We start from the raw sequence: 14,119 nt of genomic DNA on the forward strand, positions 1-14,119 counted from the left end.
TAGGGGTTCTTCAGATTTTTCATCTTTATGTTGGTTTAAGTGTCTATGAAAGCTGCAGCAGGAGTTCTTTGTGGCATTTTGCCTTGAGTGGGCACAGTAATTCCAGGTGTGTCTAGGAAGTGTGGTCACTGCACCACTCTGGGAAAGGATGTGGAGTGCACAGCTCACGTACGCTCCCACTGAAGAGCTTGCAGTAGCATGAAAACTGGAGCTGCCCTTCACCAAAGGAGAGCACTGCCACTGTGCTAGATATCTGCATGTCCGGATATGCAAGGGGGAAAAACTTCTCTTGCCCTTATGTGTCCACATGCCACAGCACTAAGAATTTATGTAAAGCTATTTGTCAAGAGTAAGCAGTGGGTCGAGAGATAGTTAACCTGTGGAGCTCATTGCTCCATTATCACTGACACAAAGAGTTTACTAGAATTTTAAAAAAGATATGGGTAATGAGGTAATAAAAATAATGTATAAGGGATATAACCCCCATGCTTCAGGCCACAAGCTAACCCACTAACTGCCTGGGGGTAGAAAAAAACTCTGTAAATGAGTAGGTTATTCCATAATTGTCCATTATGTGGTTCCTTGCACATGCCTTTGAAGTGTATGGCAGCTGATGACGAGATACCCAATTAGATGGAACCCATTTAATTCAGTGCCTCAGTTCTTATAGTCCTATATTTACTAAGGCTTAATAACTCTCAACAGTGTAAAAATACTGAGAGCCTAATTCCCAACTGTAGAATCCTAGTTGACTTCAGTGCAGTTACACTGATGTAAAATTAGAGTAATGCAGACATTCAAGGGTTAAAGCACCCCTTTAAAATTTGTTTTTTGCCTAGAATGAAAATGTTTGTTCATGTTCATTGTCCCAGAGCTGTATATGTGAAGTTAGCTCCTATATATATTTTTTTCTTTAGAATCAGCCATAAACTGTTTTACACACACCTTCTGTTGGCCTCCATGGGATTTTCATGCATAGAATTATATTGCTCTAAGGTTTTAATATAAGGTTTATATTAATTCAAATCTTGCATTTAGTGATTTATTAAATAAAGAAGAAGTAGCTTCGTCGTATTCCCTAGTAGATATTTTTCAGTATTAAAAAACTATCACACAATTAAGCATGATTTCCTTTCTGTAAAAAAGGAACCCAGGACTAGATAGGGACATGACATATTTAAGTATTGAAATTACTAAAACTGTAACTTTGTATTTTATTACATCTATGAACCCAATTTACCTGTTTTTCATAAGCACTTCTAACAAAGAAGGCAGATAATATTTAGCATTTATACATTGTTCTACCTCTTCAAAGCCCTGAACGAGCATTAACTAATCCTCACAACACCCCTGAGATGTAGGTAGTGCTGAATCGAACCTTTGGCCAGTGACAAAGTCTTAAATTGTCCACAGCAGGTGAAATGTGGCAGCTGGATCGTTTTAACATGTTACATAAAACTGTGGTTGAAAGAGAGTACAGAACAAAGACAAAGAAATGAAGTAAACTAATTTTATCAGAACTAAGAGGACTGTTAATTAGGGGTTCAAAGCTACGAGCGAAGAACCAGTTTTGTTATAGCAACAGACCTTATGGTGAGGTGAAGTGTACACATATCAACCATTGGCTGCTTGCTTTGATTTGAGAGTTTTGGATGGGACAAAGTTTCCACCTCTTTTAGGTATTTATTTTCTGTGGAATACTTGGCAAACTACTCTGCACATAGCGTGAGAATGGAGCAGTGTTGCCACGTGGGGATGCAGGGTTTTACCATAAGCCCTTCTTTTTCCTGATCCTAAAAGATGTCCTGACCAGACTAGATGAGGAGAGGGAATCAGGTGATATTCATCTCTATGACTGTGCCCTGAGCAACTCCTGATATGTGAATCTAAGGTTCCTGCTGCTCCCCTCCTCTTGTGTGTCAGTTTCCTTCCCTATTTTATATCTCTTACATCTTTCCTGTCTCTCATTTTTTGCTATCTACTTAGTGAGAGTTTGGCTTAACCAAATAGGTTCAGTGCAAAACTTTGCTGTGATTCCTCTGGCTAGCTAAAAGTGATGCTGTGTGTTGTGCCTGTAGCTTTCTGACAACTAAAGTACAAACATGACAAACCAAAGCTGCATTTTATCTTTTTGCTCTTCAGTGCCCAGTCCCCTTTGTGTACGCTTGTCTCTTTTTGTAGAACAAGCATGGAAAAGAAGCAGAGGCCATAGTTGCACTGATATCCCCAGGATTGCGACAGCAGGTCTATCTGTCATGAATATAAAATTCTAGCAACTTCTGTACTTTAGTGTTCCCACATTGGTTGCACAAGTGGAGGGAGAACTCCCAAAATCTTACCCTAAAATAGCCTCCTTTCCCTTTTCCCCCACATGGATAGGTAAGATTCTCTGAGATTCTCACACAAGGTTTTTTCCCTTTCAAAAATGTCTGTATGGAAAGAGAAGGAAGGGAGATTACTAAAATGAAGACTGGCTTGATTTTTTTCATCTTAATTGTTTTTCCCTCATTCATTTTGTTTGCTTTAATACTAATAATACCTAGGGCTTGTGTTTTTTTCTTCATAGATTTCAAAGTGCTTTACAAAGGATGTGTAAGTATTGTTATCACAGTTTTATAGATGAGGAAACTGAGGCACAGAGTGAGATGAAATGACTTTCCAGTGGCTGGGAATAGAATCTAGATGTTCTAATTTTTTCAGTCTATTGTTCTACCCACTAGGTCACCATGGCCTCCCCATAGTACAATAAGCAAAACCAAGTATCTGGCCACTAAACCTCAGACCCAAATTACTGCTAATGTGGCAGTTAAAAAGATAATGACTGGAGTAATTTTAATGATAATATTGTGAAGATCCTATCCAACCTGTGCTATGTGTTGTCTGCATTGTACAGATGGGGAAGATGAGACAAAGATCAAAGTAATCTCTGGTTTAATTCCTTTCCTTTCAGATGAAGGGATGAATTTGGCCCACGAGGTTGACTGGTCCAAGTCACAAAAATGAATGGCTGTGATGGGATTAAAATTAAAATGCAGAATTACCTTGCTGGCAATCCTTTGCTCAGTTCACTAGAGCACATTGCCCCTTAATCGATACCGAGCAGATGATATTGTAAATTGTATATACTGCCAGATGGTCACCCCACGAGATTAGAAATAGAAACCCATAAGTGTTGCAGGCCAGCATGATTGAGTTCCATTATCAGAATTGTGTGGAAACATACAAGGCCTACCAGCATTATGCCTGTACTATTAGCTGCTTTCAGGGCCACCAACTAAAATTGAAATAACATTTATAACTAAAGGTCAACCCTTAAAATGATATAAAAGCATTACAGTAGAGTGTGATTAAAGAACATGGCTGAGATTACTGTATTATAATATCTGATAAGGAGGAAAATGTGAAGAGAGCTCATGCTCAAATAAATTTGTTAGTCTCTAAGGTGCCACAAGTACTCCTTTCTGCTGCTGTACACTAACACGACTGCTACTCTCAAACTTAATATCTTAGTAGTTTAGAAAATTTCATAAATAAGATGCAGATTCTCATTAATCATAAGAGTTTCCTAAAGTAGGTAGAGTTCAGAAGGTGTCATTCACTCAGAAACGTGTTTAGAGAACCATTCTGCTGGCCATCGCACTGAATACAAGCTGCTTCTATTTGGTTAATGGCAGGCTCCCGGATGGATAGCATTTAAACGACTATTGTTATCAGGGTATAGAGCTCCAACAGTGTCCTCCACTTGCATAAGTTAATGTCTAGTTTTCTGTGTGTTTTTTGTCTAAGAAATCAAATCAATGTTTGAAAGCACTTTACATTAATAAAGTATGCTTTCAAACAAACATCATTCCCTGCTGTGTTTTTTTTAACAGCCCACTATTGTTTGAGGTTAGTCACTGAAACAGTTGGACTCTAGCGTTATGGATGTGCGACCATTATAAAATGGCAAAGAATTTTCTAGCAGTTTTGGTTCAATCTGTTTTCATTCTTAACTAACATTTGACAGTTAGCAGAATTTAATGCCTTTCTGCTTTTGTCAGTCGACTGTTTTCATTATATCTGAATTATTTTTCTATTTTTAGCTTTGTTTTTTTCCTAGATTCCATCCATTATTAGTCTTACCCCAGCCCTGTTCGCATAGCAACACCGGCTGGCAAGGGTAAGAACGCAAAGAAAGAGTGACAGAGCTGCATGCTTTGATAAGGAAGAGCCCTGCCTTTATTAATACCAACTAATCAAATGGTAGGTAGCAGTTAAATGGCAATTATAATTAACCCTTCTAACTGCCATCCTTTATCTGGGAAAATTGTGTATTTACAGAGCAAAAATGTCCTCCCTTTCTGGCAGAAGTGATTTTGTTTTGTTGTAGCAACTCATTGGCAACTTTTTTCATTGTGGAACTAAAGTTATAAAATGTATATTTACAGTAGTTATTTCTTGCCATATTACTTTGCACACTCTGTCTTTCAATGGATATGGTGCCATCATTGGTCATAGCAGTCTGTACATTACTAAGTTTAAAATGGACCAAATCCTGTGAGCCCTACTCCAATAAAACTTCCATAGAAAACCAATGGGTGTTGTACCTTATCCAGAATTGCATGATTGGGTCCTATGAGCCCAATTCTGGTCCCAGCTTGCATTAGTGCAAGTTCAGAGTAAATCCACTTCTTTCAGTGAGCTTATTCCAGTTATACACTGATTTTTCAGAAGTGCTGAGCACCCACAAATCCCATTAGAACCAGTGGAAGCTGCAGGTATTCAGCATCTTTGAAAATCAGGCCATATATCTGTGCTTTATATTCATAAAGGGGTTTTGCTATTCTCATTTTGAGATCTCCTAAAAGAGATGCAGCTGTTTTCACTCGGTATTAGACTGAGTGTAAAGATGCCTGCCATCCCAAGCTTGTCAGAAGAACAGTACAGTAGTGAACTGCTGTTTGTTCGGTGCCTTGCCATACCGTCTGGCAGATGTAAGCGAACTACAGGAGGTCATATAGGCAGGCAGGCAGGCTGTCCTAATACTACTTTCCTTCTCAGAAGCAGATGAATGAGTAGAAACAATGCATTGCTTTCACGATGTGGTGATGAAGGATGACAGTTTGTAGGAGATGAGTCAAAGGTTATTGATGAGAAGATCCATCCAGATAATTGCTATAATTATACCCTGAGGATGTAGCACCCATCAAAAAGAGTTGTGCAATAATTCTGTTTATAAATACATACTTGACAGTGAACTTCTATTCTTTGCCTTAAATCAGGCAGGTTCCTCCTTTACATCTAAAGGGAGAAACTTTAACTTCTTGTTAATCCAATTGTGCTTCTTCTGTTGGCATGTGAAAAGGAAATGTTCTTGATCTTCTGAAACAAAAAAGCAATTGCGATTTTTAGACAAGTTATTAATAAACAAAAATACCACTTTTTGTTAAATCCTTATATGTATAAGTTGGTTGCTTTGCATCCACAACCAATTCAATAAATAGCATGAGTAAGATAAATGCAAAATGGCATTCATTGAGAAGGTGCACCTTGCTTGGAGACTGCATGGCTCATCTTTCTTGAGCCTGTCCAGTGGCCAGTCTGCAATGTAGTAGAAAAAGCAGCCTATGGGCAAGAACTCTACCTGGAACATTGGGGACTGAATATATCCTAGACAGGGCACACCCAATGTCCCTATTGCAATAACTCTTGTTCAATCAGCCCCTTACTGTACCACATAGAAACTTATGCTGCTGCAGCATCTACATGGGGTGTGAATCCAGGAAGTGATTGGAAAACCAGAACAAGAGACAGCTGCAAATGCACCAAATTCCCAATCTCAACCTAGCAATAGCCACTGTTAAATGTGCAGTTAGTGTTAGACAACATTTTCAAAACTAGAAGCCTAAAGTTAGGTATCTAGGTCCATATTTAGGCACCTGCATGTATGGAGAAGAGGCAGAGACCATTTAATTTCCTATAAATTGAGTAACAGATTTTTTAAAGTACTTGGGTACTTTAAGAAGTAGATATAATCATAAAATGTAGGATTGGAAGGGACCTTGGGAGTTAGGGGCCTCGTGGCATTTTCAAAACACCTATCTGCATTTTGGGCACCTAAGTACCTTTAAATATCTATTCCTTAGTCTTAATGTGGTTAACGGCTATGGGCCAGATTGATCTCAGTAATGCCAGTATAAATCAATATCAAAGCAATGGATTTACACCAGTGTAACAGCCTAGCCCTTTGATTTCTAATACTGAAAGGCCCTTTTTTGGATCCTGTGACAGGGAAACCATACATTCCCTGAAATCAATAAACACATTAATCATAGATAATATTTTTTCAAAATTCAGACTTTTATGAAAATACTAGAAGTCCATCTAGTTATCAGGAAATAATCAAGTTGAAATGATTCATAGGTTCCTACAGCTTTAATTAGCCAGATGCCACTCTTCAGTAGTTAGAGACTGGATTGGGAACCTCTTGTTTATAAAGTAATTACAGTATTTAAGGAAAATGTATCTTTATATTTAATGCTTAATAAATCATCTTTTTTTGAAGAGTAACTTACAAGTATCTGACAATAGCAAGACTGTGTAACATACCCTGCCAGTCAAATGCAACTGGGATTTTTGAAGAAGGAATGAGTTTGAAAAATGAATATAATTTGGATAGTGAAACTGTTTAATTCCATAAGGCCATGTGCTCCCTTCTGCTGTATGACCAAGGCAATTGGATGTGTGCAACTACCAAATGTATCCAGGAAGGGGAGGGGATGTGGCATGTTCTCCCTCAGCCCATTGGTGGCTTCCGGTGTGTACGTGGCCCCTTAGGATTTTCAGAGGTGTCTCTAGCTAGAAAGTGAGTGGGCACCTTGGGCAGAATACTGCCTTTGTTAATGCATTTGCCTACACTTGTCCATCACCCTCCAGCGCCTTTGGAGGTATAATACTTTACTATGGTACCAGTGCTTTGTTGATGCAGCTTTTTTCCCCTTCCCAGGGTTTTTGTAAGAAAAAGAATTGAGCCAGTTCCTTTATTACTGTTTAAGACATACATTTTTGTATAGTGTATTGATTGCTGCCATATTTTGCTCCTTTTGATGTAGGCTTTCAGAGAAAGCCGCAACTGTCGCTTGCTGCTTTATGTCCATCCCATAGAGAAAACAGGTTAATATAATTTCATGCTACTTCGGAGTGTTACAAAACATCAGGTCCGGTGCTTCTCAATCAATAGGATGACAATCCACAAGCTTTGTGGATACATTTGTGATTGCAGCTAAAGCTAACAGCATAACACCATTACCTGTCAATTCCAGTTCTCAGAGACTTCAAGTTTAATTGAGTGAAGAATGAAAAAGCCCTCTTAATCTAAACAGAGAGTGCATTCACTAAGCAAGAGTTAAAATGGCATGAACTGACTGAGCCACGGAAATCATGTCTTGCTTCACACACAAACAATAATTTACATTCTAAGGATTCAGAGTAACAGCCGTGTTAGTCTGTATTCGCAAAAAGAAAAGGAGTACGTGTGGCACCTTAGAGACTAACCAATTTATTAGAGCATAAGCTTTCGTGAGCTACAGCTCACTTCATCAGATGCATATTGTGGAAACTGCAGCAGACTTTATATATACACAGAGAATATGAAACAATACCTCCTCCCACCCCACTGTCCTGCTGGTAATAGCTTATCTAAAGTGATCATCAGGTGGGCCATTTCCAGCACAAATCCAGGTTTTCTCACCCTCCACCCCCCCACACACAAATTCACTCTCCTGCTGGTGATAGCCCATCCAAAGTGACAACTCTTTACACAATGTGCATGACAATCAAGTTGGGCTATTTCCTGCACAAATCCAGGTTTTCTCACATCCCCTCCACCCCCATACACACACAAACTCACTCTCCTGCTGCTAATAGCTCATCCAAACTGACCACTCTTCAAGTTTAAATCCAAGTTAAACCAGAACATCCGGGGGGGGGGGGGAAGAGGGCAGGAAAAAACAAGAGGAAACAGGCTACCTTGCATAATGACTTAGCCACTCCCAGTCTCTATTTAAGCCTAAATTAATAGTATCCAATTTGCAAATGAATTCCAATTCAGCAGTTTCTCGCTGGAGTCTGGATTTGAAGTTTTTTTGTTTTAAGATAGCGACCTTCATGTCTGTGATCACAAAATGCTTTCACTTTTAAGTAACCAGCTATTTAACAACAAGAGATTTGTTTACACCAGGGCACAAAACAGTAAGAAGTAAAATGATTTGTTTCCAAGACGATAGTGTCCATACTGTAGCAAACCAACACGAAGAAGCAGAGACAGCTTGCCCACACTTTAGCAAGGGAGCTGTGTTCCTAAGGCAAATATGACCTTGTTTTATTAACAGACTTTTTATATCTGGAGAAACTGACATTGCATTTTTTCAGACTACATGTCCTACATAATGGTTTTCCATGGTTACCAGAGGTTGCCAAAATTAAGAGGTGCTAAGGTTACCTGGCACTGCATTAAACAAAGGCTTGTTCCTCTCTGATGCACTCTGGGGATTGTTGGCATGTCCAGGCATGTTCCTCTCTTACAACAATTACACAAAGGCTTTGAGAGAACTGTATTTTCTGGAAGCCATTTGGCCTTTTTCTTAATGGCCTATATTTTTCTCTTCATGTGTCTTTCTGATCAGATTCCAAGAATCTGTGACGGGAAGGAAGAATGTTTTTCCTTTAAGTAGATGCTAGTGTAGGCATTATAGTACAGTAATAAATCTTTGCTCTTAGATATGGGTTATCCTGCAGCCAGTAGTCCCGTTGACTCCAGTGAGAGAGTAAAGACTGCTGGATCAAGTTCACAGTGCTTCGTGTCGTAAAAGTGCCATGCAAACACTAACTAATTGAATTCTCCCAGTACTCCTCTGAGGAAAGTAAATACTATTACACCTATTGGAAAACTGAGACACCAGCCTCTACATATTCTAGCATTGTACAATGAGTTGTCTATAAGGTGTTAGTTTGTTTTTTTACTTTCTCTCTATAATATAAAAATCCAATAAATTTCCCACTGACCTCCATAGGAGTTCCAGGAGGGCGTGGTGGAGAGTGTGTCATTCAGACCATAACCATCTTTTTAACACTGGTTCAATAATTACACTTCCTGCACTGAATACCTGCTACTTGACCTTATTCAGCTTCAGATAATATAGATCCAAACAGCACAACAGTTAATATAGAGAATCAGCCAACCTGTGTAGGAGCTACATTTGATGTTTACCCATATATATTTTTGAATTGTTCAGCACTAGTTTGGTTACGAGAGGAAAGTTGCAGTGCAAGTTTCAGGACAACCAACGGATTGCCATGTTTGCAGAAATAGACCTTTGTGCACTGAGCCCTCATCTCCAAACTTGCTTGAAGTCAGGGGCATCTTTTATCAGAATCTAGGTAAGTAGTTGTGACTCTTTGGCCTATCCTGGTGTCTAGTGGCTGGAAGCAGCTTCTAACATTATTGTTTTCAAGGCAATCTCTAACAACAAGCAACACAAAGAAAAATGCCACAAGTGAAAGCTAATCAAAACTCAAGTTTACAAGCATGTGACAGCTGCCCAGGGATGGCAGATGTCAGTGAGGCAAGAAAAATATTCCTCTGTTGATGGGGAAGTAGGTCCAACTGCCGGGGGGGCAGATGGGGGGAGAAGTTCAGGACTCGGTCTGCCCTCACCAGTCAGGGCAGCCTTCTGGTGAGTATTGAGATATGACATGTGCTGACAGGCACTCACCCAACTTTGTTCACCCCTCACTTCCTCTCGTGGGCTTGCTGGCTGCTGGGAAGCCCAAATGGGCTGGATTAAATTGGGAGAGAACATCAGGATTTTTGGTCTCAGGGCCAAAAGGACTAACCGTCACCAAAGGCCGAGAAGCCTTTTGGCCCCAGCATTCCCTCTCTCAACTCTCCAGCATGCATGTGCACGCACACAACCTGCCACAGAGGCTTTGGGTCTCAATGTTCCAGCTGTCCAAACACACCCCACAACTTCAACAGACCTTTCTGGCCCCAAAATTCCATTTGACAGCTCCCAACCCCCTCAGCAACTGCCACAGGATATTCAGGGTCCCATCATCTCACCTAACAGCTCCAATCCCCTGTCTCCCCCGCAATTCCTATGGAACTCTCAGCTTCAGTAGTTCCCCAAACCACCTTCTCAAACACGTGTGTGTGCACACACAGAGAGAGATATGCACCTCTTGAGCCCACAGACACCCACCTTTACACAAACAAGCCACGGTCTGATCACACAAAGAGTTTAATTTATGTGTGTAAACATTAGTGACGCACATACCCGATTTGTGTACAAATGTGAGACTGTAGTGTCAGCAGATGTGCACACAATTTTGTGGGTCACTCATTGCAAGACACTTTCAAAAATGTGGCCCTTGCTGTAATTTTGCACTCTAAACTCAGAGGGGTGTTAAAAGAATTAAAATGGAGCTGCACACAAATGGTCCGCTCACTTTACTGTCTTAAGAAACATTAATTATAGAGAGCCCCAAAGATGAAGTGCAGCTAAAGTGGCTGAGTAGTATTTAAAGCTGAGACATTTAAATAACCAGTTGGATTTGAGCTCTAATAAATTACTGTGTTTTGATGGTAAAAATTCAGTTAAGAGTGTGACAGTCAGATGGGGGTTTGTCAGCAAAAGTTTTAAAAATAGTCTTAAATTGCAGGAAATTACAGCAAGCATCTCCTTTGAGTTCTGTTTTTCCAATGCATTATGTGCTGGTAAGCATTTGACCTTTTGTGTTTGGAATAAAATATGCAGGTGCAATATTGTGAATGCAATGATGGGAACCAGTAACTTTACACTGGGAGATTGTGTAATGAGTGTTTCACAGGGTTTATCAAAGGTGTTCCTCATCAGCATCTAAAAGTTTACATAAAGCCAGCTAAAAATTAGAACTGCTAATGCCAGCTCGTAGGCAATATGTATTACACAGAGGTGTTGTAACATTCAAAAACGGTAGGTCAGTTGGTGCTCATTTTAAAAAATTATCTTTTTCCAGATGCTGGTCTCCTTTACACTGGTGTGAATCTAGAGTGACTATTGAAGTCAACTGAGTTCCTCCAGAATTACACTGGTGTAATTAAAAATCAGATCTCAGTTACACTGGAAAAACGTGTGAGATCAGTATCAGGCCCAATTTTACTCTCGTTAAAACTAAATTTCTGTAAAATAAAAATAGGACAAATCTAGCTAAAGTACTAATAAGGTTCCTATTACCAGTGGATTTGATTGCTTCACAGTCTTTAATGTATTTATCATCACAACCCCCCCCTCGTGGAATACAGCAGTGCTATTATCTCCATGTTATTGATGGGGACCTATGTGACTTGCCCAACATAACATAGGAAGTCTGTAGCAGAGCAGGGACCTGCACCCAGGTCCCCCAAACCAGATCCAAGCTCCAATCACTGGACCATCCCTACCACAATGAACAGGGAAATATAGCGAGGAAAATACTTGATGTAAGGTTTCATTCTTTAAGGATCTAATAATCTAATATCCACTGAAGTCAATGACTTTAGTGGATTCTGGATCAGGACTTTACATAGCATGAACTATACTAATTGAGAGAGCTCGTATGATAATGTGGAACTGCCACAGAAGTTTATTGCTATAACTGGGATGACCACACAACTCATAAGTAAAGTTATTCCAAAAATGGGGAAATCATTTCAATATTTTTTTCAAAATTCCAAAGTTGTTTCCATTTTGCAATGTTTGAAATGGACCCTTTTCCATTTTTAACAGTTTTTCATGATTTTTAAACAAGATTTTATCAACATTGTTTTTGAAATTATCAAAATTCCTCATTTACTGAAAATCTGATTTTCTTAGGCTACGTCTACACTACACAGCCTGTGCTGACATATTTATGTCATCATAGCCCCTAGTGTAGATGCAGCATACGCTGACAAAAGGAGTTTTTCCACTGGTGTAGGGACATTGTCTCCCCTAAGGGTGTTAGCCAGGCCGGCAGAAGCACTCTTCAAAAGCTTCAGAGATTTGGTTTGGATAAGATCCCAAAGTTTTACCAAATGTTTCATCAAATACAAATAATTATACAGCTGTAGAATGTGCAAAAACAGGGTAGAACTCTCCGCTAACACAAGTTTGTGCTCCCTGCTTCTGCTCAGTCTGGAAATGCTGTGAGAACAGATTTCTCATGGGATTTTTGTCACAGGGAACAAAGCATAGAGGCATAAAAAATACTGTGATAAGAAAAGTTATCCAAGCCTTTCCTTGCCCTCATTAAAGATTCGCTTAAGGTTCTTTTCAAGTGTACCCAAAGGTTTGTGTCAGTTCTTATTTTATATCCAAACTAAATTGCCCAACCCTAATTCTAACCAGCTGCTCCTCTTTCTTTATGTGAAATCTTTCTCTTTCCCCCTCCTATTTTGACCAAGACAATTTTCCTGTAGATTAACTATTCCTCATTACTGGTTGCCATCAAATTCATACTGCAGCACGTATTCTACAGTTGAATTTATTTTAATCTCAATTTCAAAGAAGTTGGTTTAAGTTTAAATGATTTACCTCTAACAGAAAAAGGCCATTCACAAATGAGGTTTTCCTATGCAAAGAATCAGTTTAGGGCTGTAAATTTATTTACACAACAGCAGAAGTCTGGCCATTCATATAATCGGCAATAAAAACCACATTCATTGAATGGCAGTTTTTAAAATTCATTGCTGATGCCTATCAGTAAAAGAGATGACTTCAACAAGTTCATTTGCACAGTTTAGGAGTAATGAAATCCTTACATTGGTAGATTCAAGACTGCATGGCTCCACTACCCCATAGGACTTCAACAAAATGAGCCTGAAAGATGTATTTTAAAGTAACCCGTTTTAAAGGTGACCTGGAAAGGATTTTTTTAAAAAGTTTATATGATAGGTATATCTGTTTTAGTACAGTTTGTCGTAATGAAGTACATGTTAAGTTACCTAATCAAACTACTAAAATAATCTTGTGATGCCTCTCGTTAAGTCAGTTTGAAAGATACTGTATCTGTGGCATCTCTTCTACATATGAGATTTGAGATTAGATAAAGTAATAGTTTGCTTAAGTAACTGTGTTTATGAAAAGAGGTATGAATTGTGTAAAATATACACCCTGTAGATTGTTGGTCACCTTGAGCTGACAGGCAGTGGGATCTGGTTGAGTCAGGAACCTAAATACAGCAGGGGAATTTTCTGAGAAACCTAGAGCTTTGTGCAGAGTTTTCCCAACCAGAGACTCCATTGGATTGGCCTGGAAGAGGGTCGGGGAAGTGGTGGTAGCAGAGGAGGATTTTGCAGGACCAGATTTGAGCAATGAAGAACCAGATTTTGCTAGACAGGACCGTAAAGCCGCTGAGCTGACTTCACCAGGGCTGGACACAGGCAGCAGCTGACTTGATGGAGTTGACCTCATGGAATTAGACCAGGTAACTGCAGGTCAAAGCTGGACCTGGTGGTGCACGCTCTTCAGCAGAAAATTGGATTTGCAGCCCAGGAGCTCGCATGATGAGCCACTTCCCCTTGCCAGAGGGGAAGCAGTGGTGCATTATGGGAGGTATAGTCTAACCAGGGAGCCTGGGCTATGGGGAGAATGAAAACATGAAGTATTTGAACAACTCCCATGAGGTGCCTTGGCCACATTCCCATATTAAAATGTTTCATTTTTTTCATCAAAAGGTCTATAATTTTTGTGCTTGTGGGAGGGCATGTTTTCCAACAAGCTCCACCCACTTTTCTACCACTGAATCTATTTGGATTTGTGACTGAGTTTAGATGGGTGAGGATTGTCTTGTGAATAAGTGTTTTGAGCCTCAACAAGCCAGGTAATTAACAGTTGGGGCTGTGGTCTAGGCCAGAACCCTTATGGATTTTGCTAATTTTTATTTTTGTGCAACTCTTTGATTGTCATGTTTTTCCCTAATTAAAGGTATTTATAGTTTTGTCCCAAGGACTCATGTGTGCTTTTGATTGGGAAAGAAACACCTGTGAAGGTGACCAGGTGATTCACATTTTAAGTTCCTAAAATCTGGGAGTGGATAATGTTTTAGGTGGGGAGGTTTATTCATATTAGGAAGGGTCCCCTAG

The 14,119-nt window shown here is 39.6% G+C and overlaps 1 protein-coding gene across 2 annotated transcripts in view; it reads right to left on the reverse strand.

Annotated features, from left to right (window-relative positions):
* Positions 1 to 2,893: 2,893 nt before the first annotated feature.
* RBM38 (RNA binding motif protein 38) overlaps positions 2,894 to 14,119 on the reverse strand; it is a 115,826-nt gene continuing 104,600 nt past the window's right edge. For both annotated transcript variants that reach the window (XR_012154665.2, XM_073309290.2), the window contains one exon: positions 2,894 to 5,361. Coding sequence is in view for 1 of the 2 variants with exons in the window: in XM_073309290.2 (XP_073165391.1) it covers positions 5,307 to 5,361 (55 nt within the window). In the remaining variant the exon portion in view is untranslated. The remainder of the gene's footprint in view (positions 5,362 to 14,119) is intronic.

The sequence above is a fragment of the Lepidochelys kempii genome, chromosome 13 (genome assembly GCF_965140285.1).
Source record: "Lepidochelys kempii isolate rLepKem1 chromosome 13, rLepKem1.hap1, whole genome shotgun sequence".
In the NCBI taxonomy this organism is placed as follows: domain Eukaryota; kingdom Metazoa; phylum Chordata; order Testudines; family Cheloniidae; genus Lepidochelys; species Lepidochelys kempii.